Source organism: Neovison vison, chromosome 13 (genome assembly GCF_020171115.1).
Source record: "Neovison vison isolate M4711 chromosome 13, ASM_NN_V1, whole genome shotgun sequence".
In the NCBI taxonomy this organism is placed as follows: domain Eukaryota; kingdom Metazoa; phylum Chordata; class Mammalia; order Carnivora; family Mustelidae; genus Neogale; species Neogale vison.
The window spans coordinates 31,029,054-31,042,540 of record NC_058103.1 but is presented as its reverse complement, the minus strand read 5'-3'; the positions used below and the strand labels follow the sequence as shown (position 1 = coordinate 31,042,540).

Here is a 13,487-nt window from a genome sequence, read left to right as displayed (position 1 = left end):
CAGGGAGCCCGTTTAATGATTGCTGGTGGAAGATAAGAACCAGCCAGGCGGGACTGGTCATGTGGGTTGAAGGCATATTCTCGCTCTCTAGGGCAGGCCAAAGAGACCACCTGTCCTAGTTTTATTGGAACATCTCCACCCCCACTGGTTTAGTTGTGGTCTCTGGCTGCTTTCACAGTACAGGGCAGAAGAGCTCAACAGAGATGGTATGATCTGCAGGGTAAAATATTTACTGACAGCCCTTTAGAGAAAAAGCGTACTACCCGCTACCCCAGGGGAAGGCTCAGGTGCGGTCAGGAGGCTCCTGGGCGAGCTTGGAAACAAAGATCTGCTGGTGGGGTTGCTTCTGGAGTCACTGTCTCCTCCGCTGTAAATTACCTCCCAGCCCTGCAGTGAGCCGTGGTCCCGTCAAGAGGACTTGGGGGGCGCCGGGGTGGTTCAGTCAGTTAAAAAAAAAAAAGAGGACTTGGGAGAGCGCCCTCAGGTGCATGTTAACACATTAATTAAGGCCTGCTGGTTGGCACCGGGGTGGCCTGAGCTGTCCACTGGCCTCACCTGTTCCCTGACCTCATCCGTCACATGCCGTACTGAGAAACAAAACACAACAAAACAAAGCATGACCATTTTAGAATAAGCTTAAGAACAAACCTGGGGTACATTATTGTAGTTACCCGTTCATCCATGGGCAGGCGTGCCGGGATGCTAATGAAGTCTGCATCTAGCACCAACTCTGTTTACACAGTGAAAATGGAGTTCCTGGGGGTGCCTGGGTGGCTCAGACGGTTAGGCATCGCCCTTGGCTTAGGTTATGATCCCAGGGTCCTGGGATTCAGTCCCGCATTGGGCTCCTTGCTCCTTGCGTCTCCCTCTGCCTGCCACTCTCCCTGCTTGTGCACTGTCTCCCTCCCTCCCTCTCTCTCTCTTTAACAAAGAAAGGAAGAATTGGGGTCCTGGATGGGGCACCTGGCTGTCTCAGTCAGTGGAGCATGTGACTCTTGATCTCAGGGTTATAAGTTCAAGCCCCACATTGAGTGTGAAGCCTACTTAAAAAAAATTTAAAAAAGCTACCAGAGGCGGGTGGCGGGTAAGGAGTAGTGTCAGTTTGTGGGGCTTTGGGCCAGAGGTGAACTAGAGCCCCACTAACAAGGTTAGTGGAGAGCCCCGATACATCAAACTAGAGTCCTGGGCATCACCTAGAGCTTTTTGGAAATGCAGAGTCTGGGGCCCAGCCTCACCCTACTGAATCAGAATTGTATTCCCAGAGGATGGGGGTCACAATCACGTTGGAGAAGCAGTGGCCTAAGACGCTCTTGGGTTTTTAAATTTTGATCAGAATTAGAGCTTCCTGTTCCCTTACCTTTGTGGGGCAACCCCACTGCTCAGTCCATTTTGAGTTTGAGCACAGTGTAGGCACAGGGCGCTAAGGCTGATTTCTAAAGCTTGCAGGAGGCTCATCCCTTAGCTGGCTGTGTGCCCGCAGGGACAGAGGCTTCGTCCTGTCCCTTCTGCCTTCAGAGCAGCCGGCCTGTTCTCCATCAGGGGAGGTGTCTGGGAGCCTCTGGCCAGCTGCGTGAACGGACAGGCCGGTGCATGAACGAGCACTTTTGGACAAATAGCGAAGGCAGAGGTCAGCCTCGCAGACTTGGTGCTGCCGAGTCCCTGCATCTCAGAGACCGTTGTTCCTCTTAGTGTGACAGGCCTAGCTCTGTCACAGGAAGGCCGCCTTTTCTAGAATAACGTATTCAGGATGCAGGGCAGCAGGGTCTGGTGTGAGGGAGGCAAGATGTCCAGGTCATGAGCTGCGTGCTGCCTTTTACTTTAAAATGTGGAAGCTTTGGCGGTGGAGTATAAAGTGGGGCATGTATTTCATTAAGAAGGAAGTCTCCGTGTAGGGCCATGGCAAAAAGACTGAGCCGGGAATTCAGAAGACACAGGTTCTGGTCTCTGGCCAGAGCTAGCTCATCGTGAATATTGGACAGGTTAGCCTCTCTTGCTTTAACTTCCCCTTCCGCTAAAACAAGGTATAAGACTTGTTCAATCTGCTGTAGTGACTACATGTAAATGGGTTATAAATGTTGTACAAAGACGTTAACTTGGACTGCCACTGTTTGCATGTAGCTTACCCAGATAACTCGCTCACAAACTTAGGAATCGTCCCTCTGTGTTTATATTGGACATACACTGAATTTTTATAAACTTGACTGCATAAGTAATATCTGTTACAGTAAAAAGAGATAAAGAGAGATCCTAAATTCCACCTCCACCCACCAATAACTACTGTTAAATGGTGTCTGCCTTCCCCATTTTGTGTGCACCTGTTATATGTGTATTTTCTTGCAAACATTTCATACAATGTGGTAAACATTTTTCTAATACAGTGAATTTTGTTGGTGAGTTTTATGTGCTGTATTCCAAGTTACGACAAAAACTTGTTAAAACCTTTTAAGGTTGCCCAAAGAGTGTTCCCAGCTTTGATTTATACCCATAACTTCACCTGGAGTGAGAGAGAGATGGGTAGATCCTTCTGGGGAAAGGGGCTGCAGAGCCAAAGATAAAATTCTGCTCTGTCATTGTTTTTATCCTTAGGCTGTTCCATCAGATGTCAAATGGTCTTCTTTTTGAACCATGGGCTGTGGTATTTTCTTAGGGGCCAGCAGTATTCCTCTGTTTCTGTCATTCCTTTTTTGCTTGACTGCTTTTTTTCTTCCATTGAAGATTTCTGCCATTGAACTCTGAGGCACAGAATGATTTGGGAAGTAGCCGTATTGCTCAGCGTGGTGCTGGGCGCCGGTGCTGTTACCGTGGATGACCCCGAGGATGGAGGCAAGCACTGGGTGGTGATTGTCGCCGGCTCCAACGGCTGGTATAATTACAGACACCAGGTAAGACAATGGCTGAGGTTTTTCTTTATGACTGTGGTTATCTGTAAACAATCCTGGACGCTGTCCCTAGAACAGACTTTGTCAAAAACTATTTGAGCTCCTGAAGGCTGGCAGAAGTATGGGTGCGAGCAGGGATGCAGGGGGATGGGGGATCATAAAATGGTACAGCCATTTTGGAAGACAGTTTGGCAGTTCCCCGGAATGGCCCTGCGGAGGCACCTCAGTCTAACACAGGGTTTCCAAGCCTTGGCGCTGTTGACATTTGGGGCCAGGTCGTTCTTTGTTATGGGGACTGCCCCGTGCACAGCAGGGTGTTTGGCAGTGTCCCTGACCTCCACGCACTAGATACCGGGAACATCCTTGATCCATCAAACAACCAAAAATGTCTCCAGCCTTTGCCAGATGCCCCCAGTTGAGACCCACTAACACCTTCATTTTACGGATAAGGAAACTGAGCCCTGAAGAGTGGAGGAGACTCGCCTGAGACCACACAGCAAGTTGGGTGCACACAGGACTGAGGTCCAGGGCTCTGGTACTAGCATCACAGGCCTCTATGTTTCTTTTTTTAAAGATTTATTTATTATAAATGAGAGAGATGGAGCACATGCGTGTGCAGTGGGGAGGGTCAGAGGGAAAGGGGGAGAGAGAATCCCAGGCAGGCTCCCTACTAAGAATGGAGCCCAGTGCTGAGCTTGATCCCATGACCCTGAGATCATGACCTGAGCCGAAATCAGGAATATTACCCTTAATGGACTGAGCTGTCCAGGCACTCCTAGCCATGGTTTTGGTTTTGTTTTTGAGTAAAAAATAACAGGTGAAATTAATTTTGCTATGTCTTGTTTATCCCAATACATGCAAGCTGTTACCATTTCACTGTAATCAATACAGAAAGTTAATCACGAGATACTTTACACTTTTACTTTCACTAAATCATCAAAATCAGGTATGCGTTTGCATTCACGATGCGTCCAGTTTGGACTGGCCACGCTTGAAGTTTGTGTAGGTACCTCATGTGGCCGGAGGCTGCCGATTGGGACAGCGCAGGCCTGGCGACTTGGCACTGTCGCCTTGCGAGTTTTGCTCCTGGCTGTCAGTTTTCCTATGTGTTAAGTAGGTGGTGGGCTTAGAAGAACCCGCCACCAGCTCTAAAATGTGATGATTATTGAATGACCTATTCTGTGAGTGGTCTTGTATGTTAGCCGAACAAGAAACGTGGCTTAATTGAGAAGTTGTTGTTAGGACAACATGATCTCTTTACCGTTTAATACTTAACCACGGCCCTGACCCATTTGCAGAAGGGAAACCTGAGTACAAGATCTGTCCTCTCTGTTTTCTCCTCCCTCGCTAACCACAAGTTCAAAAGATAAGGGATAAGATACTAAATACAGGTCATTGATGGTGAATGGGCTGTCATATGCTGGTTTGTATACAACCAGCTCTAAAAGAATATTATTGGTTAAACATCAAGCACAAAACTCCAGTTACCCTTGCTGCCAAAAAACTTTCTTCTTTTAAGTGTTGCTAGTTTCCCTGGGTGAAATAACACCGAAATTGACTACAGGGAAGCAGGGCAAAAGAAGTAGCCCCCAGTGAAGTAGTCATCCCGGAATAAGAGTGAAGTACTCATCCCAGCCTCCCTGTGAAGAACTGCGTGTTCTGAGTCATCGCTGACCTTGGCCGTGGCACTGCTTGCTGACTCTTTCTGTTCTCAGCGGCTGCCAGCATTTGCTTTCTTGACTAGGGAGGCTAATCATTAAAACAGCATTGGAAAGAACTTCCCTCATAGAACCTATATAGACTTCCAAACTTGGGTTTTTTTAATGGAGGTTTACCTTTTCCTTGGATTAACACAGCACTTGTTATCACAAATCGCTTTTGTTGAGGGAGGACAAGTACACTGGGCACAATTTATTTTTATTTATTTATTTTAATGTTTGGGCTTTTCAGTTTGTTGTTGTTTGTTGTTTTTTAAGATTGTATCTGTTTTTGTGTGTATGTGAGAGAGACACTGCCCAAACGGGGCGGCAGGCAGAGGGGAACACAGGCTTCCTGCCCAGCAAGGAACCTGATGTGGGACTTGATCCCAGGACCCTGGAATCATGACCCAAGCTGAAGGCAGATGCCTAACCAACTGAGCCTCCTGAGTGTCCCCACCAGGCACAGTTTAAATCATTGTGGACCGCTTTGCTCTATGCTCGATGATTTTTTTTTTTTTAAGATTTTATTTATATATTAGAGAGAGGGTGTGTGTACACAAGTGGGGAGTGGCAGAGGGAGAGGCAGAAGCAGATTCCCTACTGAACAGGGAGCCCAGTGTGGGGCTTGATCCCAGGACCCTAGATCATGACCTGAGCCAAAGGCAGACACTTAACTGACTGAGTCACCCAGGTGCCCTCTTTATTTATTTATTTTTTAATGATTTATTTATTTGAGACAGAACAAGCATGCCCGTGCGCCTGCCCATGTGCGTGAGTGGGGAGAGGGGCAGAGGGAGAGGAGAGAGCGTCTCAGGCTGACTCCCAGTTGAGTGTGGAACCTGCCACAGGGCTTGATCCCAGGACCCTGTGATCATGACCTGAGTAGAAATCAAGAGTCAGCCACTCAACTGACTGAACCACCCACGTGCCCTGATGATGGCTATTTAAATCATGTTTTGTCTTGACCAAGTTGAGTTTCTCTGTTTTCCATCTTTGGCTGGGGTTAATGGATGAGTATGAAGGGGTTGGTCTGAGGCATGGCTGGTAGACACTCTGCATCCAGTGTTGGGGGTTGGTGGGGGGCAAGGCCTTGCAGGGGCAGCTTCCTGCAGTGGCCAGGGCAGAGGAGAGAGGGAGAGGTCTTGAAGTACAAGCAGTGTCTGGGGACAGACTTGTCAAGGGAAATGAAATGGGCCATCAGAGGAGGAACTGGGGTTGGAGGAGGGTTATGTGCAGGACGGAGGTCTGAGCGTGAGCTGAAGGAGGGTCTAAGGAGGAGCCCCGGCTGCTGAGGTAGATGGCAGGTGAAGTTCACTGTCACACGGGGACTTTGGTGGTGACAGGAGTGGGGAGGACAGGCACATGGAAGCTGGGTGTCACCGGGAGGCAGGGGGCTGTGGGGGTCAGAGGCAGTGGCTGTCTGTAGGGTTCCCAAGGAGAAGGTCATTTGCTGTGTATGGGCAGGGTTGGGGGTTGTGGGTTGCTGACACCGCTCCCCCCAGCCCGCCACCACTGGTCTGCAGTTGGGTTGCGGTGGAGAGAAATGGGGCCACTACCTCCTTCTAGAAGCTTTCAGAACATCTGCCCTAGGGGCCAGGAGGCAGAAAGGCGGGTTTCTGTTGAGGTGAAAAGGGAAAAGCCTAGAACCCACACCTGTTAGAATTGGGAGAAAGAAATGTGGAGAACCAAGCGGCAGAGTCATCACGTTTCTGAAAAACCACCTTTCAGTTTATAGATTTTTTAAAAATGTGTGTAGTCACCACTTTTTTTTTTTAAAGATTTTATTTATTTATTAATTTGACAGAGAAACATAGCGAGAGAGTCAACACAAGCAGGAGGAGCAGGAGAGGGAGAAGCAGGCTTCCCACTGAGCAGGGAGCCCGACATGGGGCTTGATCCCAGAACTCCGGGATCATGACCTGAGCCAAAGACAGATGCTTAATGACTGAGCCACCAAGGCACCCCCATGGTGACCATTGTTTAAAAACAGCTTTATTCAGGCATATGTTCACATGTCCTGTGAATACATTCACCTGTGATAATTGCATAGTTCTGTGAGTTCGAGTACATTTGTGCTGTTCTGCATGCATTGCCGCAGTCCAGTTTTAGGGCACTTCCATCATTCTAGAAAGTTCCCTAGTGCCTCTTTGCTGGTCAGTCCCTGCTCCCCTCCTAGCCCTATACAACCACTGCTTTCTGTCTCTATCTCCCCTTCCCCAGTCTTACTTTAAACCTTTGATTCTCCCCTGGCACATTTGAGTTGGTGCTGGGCTCAGTGGGGCAACTCTTCAGAGAACCCCTGCCTAACCTCGCAGTGCTCAGCATGTGCCAAGAAGTGATAATATGTGTCTCTCTGTCCATGAGCTGACTGAGAGGCCCCCTTCTCAGATCCTTTCCTGGCTTAAAAGTGGGCCCCTTTACCCTGACCATGACCGGAGCGTGGTAATTGAATGTCAGCTTGGTTCCCAGGCGGTTGTCCTCATTTAGCTGACGGTGGGCCTGAGGTGAAGGCAGCAAGAGTGGACAGTGTCAGACAGTGGATGACATCAGGGCATCACGGGATGCTTCCACACGCCCGTCCGAACACCCAGCGCCAGCTGTGAAACGAGCTGACTCACAGCAGCCTGAGCCAGAGGGCTTCGCCTTCTCTGTCTTGCTCAATGCCCTCTCCCCATGCCGCCTCGTAGGCTTTTCTCTTTTTAAGAAGGAAATACATTTGGCCAGATATTTCCAGGGAAGTAATTCAAGTGGCCTTTAACACCATTTCTGAAGTATTTGACTCGGTTTAACCCGATTCTTACTGGTTTTGAGTGCCAGTAAATAGACGTGAGCCTAACGAAGAATCCCTTTGAGGTAACAAAGTTGGAGACAACCGGTACCTCCACAGACCCAGGAGAGAACCGTGACCTGACAGCGAGAGAGCTGCTTGTGGGAGAAGGGCACAAGGCATGGTCGGGGTCAGGAGACCTGTGCTGGACTCTCTGAGCCCTTCCCGGAGTTTGTCCCCATTTTCAACACGGGGATAAAAGCATGTGCCGCCTGTCAAGGTGGTGACAAGTCCAGATAATGGAGGAGAGCGCCAACACAGGACACACCGAGCCTGCCCTTTCTAAAATATATAGCCCTATTGATACGTAATTCGCCCCCTTTGAGTATACAACTCAGTGACTTTTTTTAGTAAATTTACCAAGCTGTGCAAATAGCACCTTAAATCGGTTTTAGAACATTTCTGTCTACCCGGTTAGACCCCTCCAGCCCATTTGCAGCCTCCATCCCCAGCCCGCCACCACCACTAAAAATATACCTTCTGTCTCTATAACTTTGCCATTTCTGATCATTTCATACAAATGGAGCCATTGGGCATGTACTCTCTTGTTTCTGTTGGCATAATGTTTTCGAAGTTTATCTGTGTTGTAGCATGTCCATACCTTGTTCCTTTTTGTTGGCAAAGAATAGTGAACAGTATGTATGGATCACTGTTTTTCTGTCCATTTACCAATTGATGGACATTCGGGTTGTTTACATGTTTTGCCTATTGCGAACAATGTTGCTAAGAACATTTTTCTGTTGGGACGCCTGGGTGGCGCAGTTGGTTGGACGACTGCCTTCAGCTCAGGGCGTGATCCTGGAGTCCCGGGATCGAGTCCCACATCAGGCTCCCAGCTCCATGCGGAGTCTGCTTCGCTCTCTGACCTTCTCCTCGCTCGTGCTCTCTCTCACTGTCTCTCTCTCTCAAATAAATAAAATAAAATCTTTAAAAAAAAAAAAAAAAAAAGAACATTTTTCTGTAAATCTTCGTTCGGATAATTGTCTTTTCTCTTGGGCAGAAAGAATAGAATTGCTGGATCATATGGTACCTTTATGTTGAGCCTTTTCAGAAACCGTTAACTGCTTTCCAAAATGGCTGCAGCATTTGATGTTCCCACAAGCAGTGCATGGAGGAGGTCCCTGGCTCTAATGTTTTCACCAACACTTGTTATTTTCTATCTAGCTGTGAATTGGTATCTTGCAGTTTTAATTGACATTTCCGAAATTACTAATGATATTGAGCATTTTCTTATGTGCTTTTTAGCCGTTTGTGTATCTTAGGTGAACTGTTTGTTCAAAATCTTCTATATTTGATTGGGTTGATTGTCGTATTGGGAGTTCTTTACACATTCCAGGTCCAAGTTCTCTCAGTATGTGGTTTGCGAATGCTTTCTCTTGCTGTTACTTGTCTTTTCATTTTCTTAATGCCGTCTTTTGAAGCATTCAGGTTTTGAATTTGGCTGATGTCCAGTGTATTGCTTTGTTTTTTTTCTTTTTATAAACCATGATTTTGGTGTTTTATCTTCAACATCTTTGGCTAACGTCCTGAAGATTTTCTAAGTTATCTTCCAAAGTTTTATTATATTAGCCCTTACATTTAAGTCTATGATGCATTTTGGTTTAATTTTTGTAAATGGTGTGAAATGAAGGCCCAAGTTCATCTTTTTTTGTGGATTTCCAAATAGTCCCCACCCCATTTGTTGACAAGACTGTTCTTTCTCTGATGTGCAGGTGACCCTTGGAACAACATAGGTTTGAATCGCATAGGTCCATTTATATGCAGATCTTTTTCTGTAAATACAGTACAGCATCATAAATATATTTTCCTTACAATTTTTGTAATAACCTTTTCTTTTCTCTAGCTACTCTATTTTAGGAATATAGTGCATAATACATTCAATATACGAAAGGAACTGAAAGTCCTTACACTTTTTCAAAACTGTTTTGGCTATTCTGGGTTTTTTGCAATTTCCTATACGTTTTAGGATCATCATGTCCACTTCTGCAAAAAAACCTGCTGATCTCATTTTAAAATTTTAATACTATTAAGTCTTCTGATCCACAAATATGAGGTATCTTTTTGTTTATTTGGATCTTTAATTTCCCTCTGCAACATTTTTGAATTTTTCACTGTACAAGTCTTACGCTTTTGTTAGGCTTATTCCTAAGTGGCTTCATGTTTTTAAATGAATCTGGCTTCTGCCAAAAGAAATCGATAGTAGGATGACTTGTCACCAAGGAGTGGGTGAGTGTGCCTGCTCACTTCTACTTTCATCATAAGGGTAGGTGAAATCTGACATACTGGTTTGAATTTTTTTTTTTTTTAATGAAAAACAAAGCAAACAACTGTCTTTAGAGCGTGTGTGCAGTTTCATAATAAAATGAATACCTGTATCAGGCTTAAATAAAAAAAGATCATGACTAAGACCCTATCCCCTATCTGATCCTGTCCCCCTCCCTTCCCTCCAGAAGGTGAGCGCCTGCGTTTTCTCTCAGTCATTCCTTCACTTTGCTTTATGGTTTCACCATATGAGTATTTAATTATAAACAACATAATGTTTGCTTGCCCTGTTTTGCTCTCTGTGTAACTGTAATGATAGTGAATGTATTTTTCTACGACTTGCTCTTTTTCTCGTTTTTTTATGTTCCCAAGATTCATCTGTTTTGAAACATGGGCTGTATTTCATTTATTCCTCCGTTCACTTCCGTGAGCTTCATGGGATCACATTCTATGAACACAGGAGTTTATTTTTCCAGCTATTGATGGTCCTTGGGTTATTTCTTTTTTGTTTTGTTTTGTTTTGCTGTGAGTAATCCTCTGCTGCACATGGGTAAAGTTCTGCAGGGTTTTGCTAGGAGCAGAAACACTGCATTGGCAGGGATGAGCCTCAGCTCAGTTGGATAATGGGAAGGTGTTTTCCCGAGTGGAGAGCTGATCCCAGTGAACCTCCACCATCAATGGATTAGTTTCCTATTGTTGCTGTTATAGATAACTACAAGCTTAGTGGCTTAACACAGTTACTATGTTATGGCTCTGGACGTGAGAAACCTGAAATGGGTCATACCATATTAAATCAGGGTGTCAGGAAGGCTGTGTTCCTTTCTGGGGACTCTGGAGGAGGTCTCATGTTCCTATCTTTTCCAGCTTTTATTTTATAGTCAAAGTTTCTTTTTTTTTTTTTTAAGATTTTATTTATTTATTTGAGTGTGAATGAGAGAGAGCATTAGAGGGGCGAGGGGCAGAGGGAGAAGCAGACTCCCCACTGAGCAGAGAGCCTGATATGGGACTCGATCCTGGGTCTCCAGGATCATGACCTGAGCTGATGGCAGTCACTTAACCAACTGAGCCACCCAGGTGCCCTCTTTTCCAGCTATTAAAGGCTGTCTCCATTCTTTGGCCCCTGGCCCCTTCCTCTGTGTTCAAAGCCAGCAGTGATAGTTGAATCTTTTCTTACATCAAATCCTTGACACCGACTCCTCCTTCCACATTCAAGGACCCCTATGATCACGTTGGGCCCACCGGAATAATCCAGGATAACCTCCCTATTTTAGGGTCAGCTGATGAGCCATCTTAAATCCATCCATGTCTTAATTCCCCTTTGTCATGTGGCGTGACCTAGTCACAGGCTCTGGGGATTAGGATGTGGACATCTTTGGGGGCTGTTTCCTTTCTTACCACAGCTGCTGTTGAGGATTCTCATTATTCCACAGAAACAAGGATTTAAATGTTTTAGCAGTTTGTGTATATATGAAATACTTAGTCATTATTTTCAAATGACTTCTTTAGATTTTCAGCTGCTCATGCTCCCCAGGCTTCTCTAACTTTCATGATTAGTCATGTCAAGTTCTGGAGTCAGAGTGCCAGAGGTATCTCACTCAGAGCTGGGTGACTCAGGCGGGTCCCCTCCCCTCCCTAAGCTACCGTTTCATTATCTATAAAGTGGGGGTCATTACCTTGACCGTGTAGGGTTGCTACGAGAATCAGATGACATAATGCGTAGGAGTCCCAGCCCGGTGCCTGACAAGTACTAGAAAGTCGACACATGTATGGGTGTTCGTGTTTATGCAGCCGTCTGCTCCTCCAGCAGCTCCCAAGGACCAGACCCTGGACTTGTCCACCTGCTGTCCAGTGACTATGTATTTAAGACCATTGTGGCTGTGAGGTCCTGTCCGTGAAGTCCTGTGAGGCATTCGTGGGGAAAGTGCTGGCTGTAAGGCTTTACTGCCGTGCTCGGTGATGCGGAGAGTGTAACGTGTGCAGGAGGTCCAGTTCCTAAAGCTCTTCCTTAGAGAGGCGGATAGCTGGGCTCTTTATTCTCTTCATGTTTATGTCTTTGTTTTTTCTTTCTTTCTTTCTTTTTAAGATTTACTTATTTTAGAGAGCACACAAGCAGGGGGAGAGGCAGAGGGAGAAGGAGAGAGAATCTCAAGCAGACACCACACCGAGTGTGGAGCCCAACGCGGGGTTCTATTTCACGACCCTGAGATCGTGACCTGAACCAAAATCCAGAGTCAAACACTTAATGGGACTAAGCCACCCCAGGTCCCCTATGTCTTTGTCCTTGAAAGACACCATGAAAGTTGGGGGGCATTTTTCTTCTGGTCCTCAAGTGACTCCCATGTCCTGGAGTATACCACGTCTCATCCAGGAAAGGAAGCAAAGAATGTCTTCACCCTTTTAAGGACAAGGAGTACCATTAACAAAGCTTGTCTTTCATCCCTAATGTTGTCATTGTTTTTTTTTTTTTTTTAAAGATTTTATGTATTTATTTGACAGGCAGAGATCACAAGTAGGCAGAGAGAGAGGAAGGGAAGCAGGATCCCTGCTGAGCAGAGAGCCTGATGCGGGACTCATTCCCAGGACCCCGAGATCATGACCTGAGCCAAAGGCAGAGGCTTTAACCCACTGAGCCACCCAGGCACCCCTCATTGTTATTTTTTTAAGCTAAAGAGTACATTCGTGCGTTCCTCCTGTCAATTCCAGAGCTGAACTTCTGAGTTTTTGCTCAATTCTCCGAACCGCAGCGTGGGCAGCAAAAGTTACTTCAATCAGAAGAATCCTGTTTGATACAGAAGTAAGCCTTGACCTGCAGTTCATCATTCCGTTCCTTGGACGCAGCTTAGTGCTTTCAGGGGACTTTTACTTGGTGTGGAAAAGGGAAATAAAATATCCAGCACCTCCTAAGGCCCTGGTCACCCATAGTGGTGGTGCTGTGTGTGCGTGCCTGTCTGTGTGTAGTCCACATCTATGCCAACTGCCAGACAGATGAGACTTTGGATAATGGGCAAGGTGGGAAAGGTTTAAAAATTGGGTTGCAAGAAATGTTAATATATGTGTTCTAAAATCATTTAAATACCTGACCAATAGGGAATGATTCAGAGCATGTCTTCTGTTGAGAAAGAATGTGTTGCTCCTTAGAACTCCAAAATCTGCTTCCTTCTGGGAAAAATCTAACACTTGACAAAATCATTTCTCCTAGGCCGATGCATGCCATGCCTACCAGATCGTTCACCGAAATGGGATTCCTGATGAGCAGATCATTGTGATGATGTATGATGACATAGCCAACTCAGAAGAGTAAGTAGGCAGTGTCTTGAACTTGATAGTGAATTCGGGGGGGAAAAAAAGTGTGTGTGTGTGTGTGTGTGTGTGTGTGTGTGTGTATACACACACATATATGTATATATATGTTTGTAATTTTTTCTTAGCATTTTTTTAGAGATTATTTATTTTAGAGAGAGAACACACATGCACTAGTGGGGACAGTGGAAGGGCAGAGGGAGAGAATCTCAAGCAGACTCTATGCGGAACCTGGAGCCTGACCTGGGGCTTGATCTCAGGACCCTGAGAGCATGACCTGAGCTGAAATCAAGAGTCAGACGCTGAACGCACTAGCCACCCAGGCATGCCCCTACCCCCTGCCAGGATATAGTTTTCTTAAGCTCTTTAGAATTAGCGTTAGAATGCAGACCTTAGGATGTGAACAGACCCACAGATGGAATCCCACAGGGCTGCTTCCTGTAGAACTTGGAGCCACTTGCTAGTAGCAGCGGCATAGAAAGTGGGCGCTGAAGGGTGTTCAGGGCTGGTACTTTGGAA

The 13,487-nt window shown here is 46.1% G+C and overlaps 1 protein-coding gene across 2 annotated transcripts in view; it reads left to right on the top strand.

Annotated features, from left to right (window-relative positions):
* LGMN (legumain) overlaps positions 1–13,487 on the top strand; it is a 52,725-nt gene that overhangs the window by 24,648 nt on the left and 14,590 nt on the right. For both annotated transcript variants that reach the window (XM_044232180.1, XM_044232179.1), the window contains exons 2-3: positions 2,716–2,882; positions 12,868–12,965. In XM_044232180.1, coding sequence (XP_044088115.1) covers positions 2,745–2,882; positions 12,868–12,965 — 236 coding nt within the window. In that variant the 5' untranslated portion in view covers positions 2,716–2,744. The remainder of the gene's footprint in view (positions 1–2,715; positions 2,883–12,867; positions 12,966–13,487) is intronic.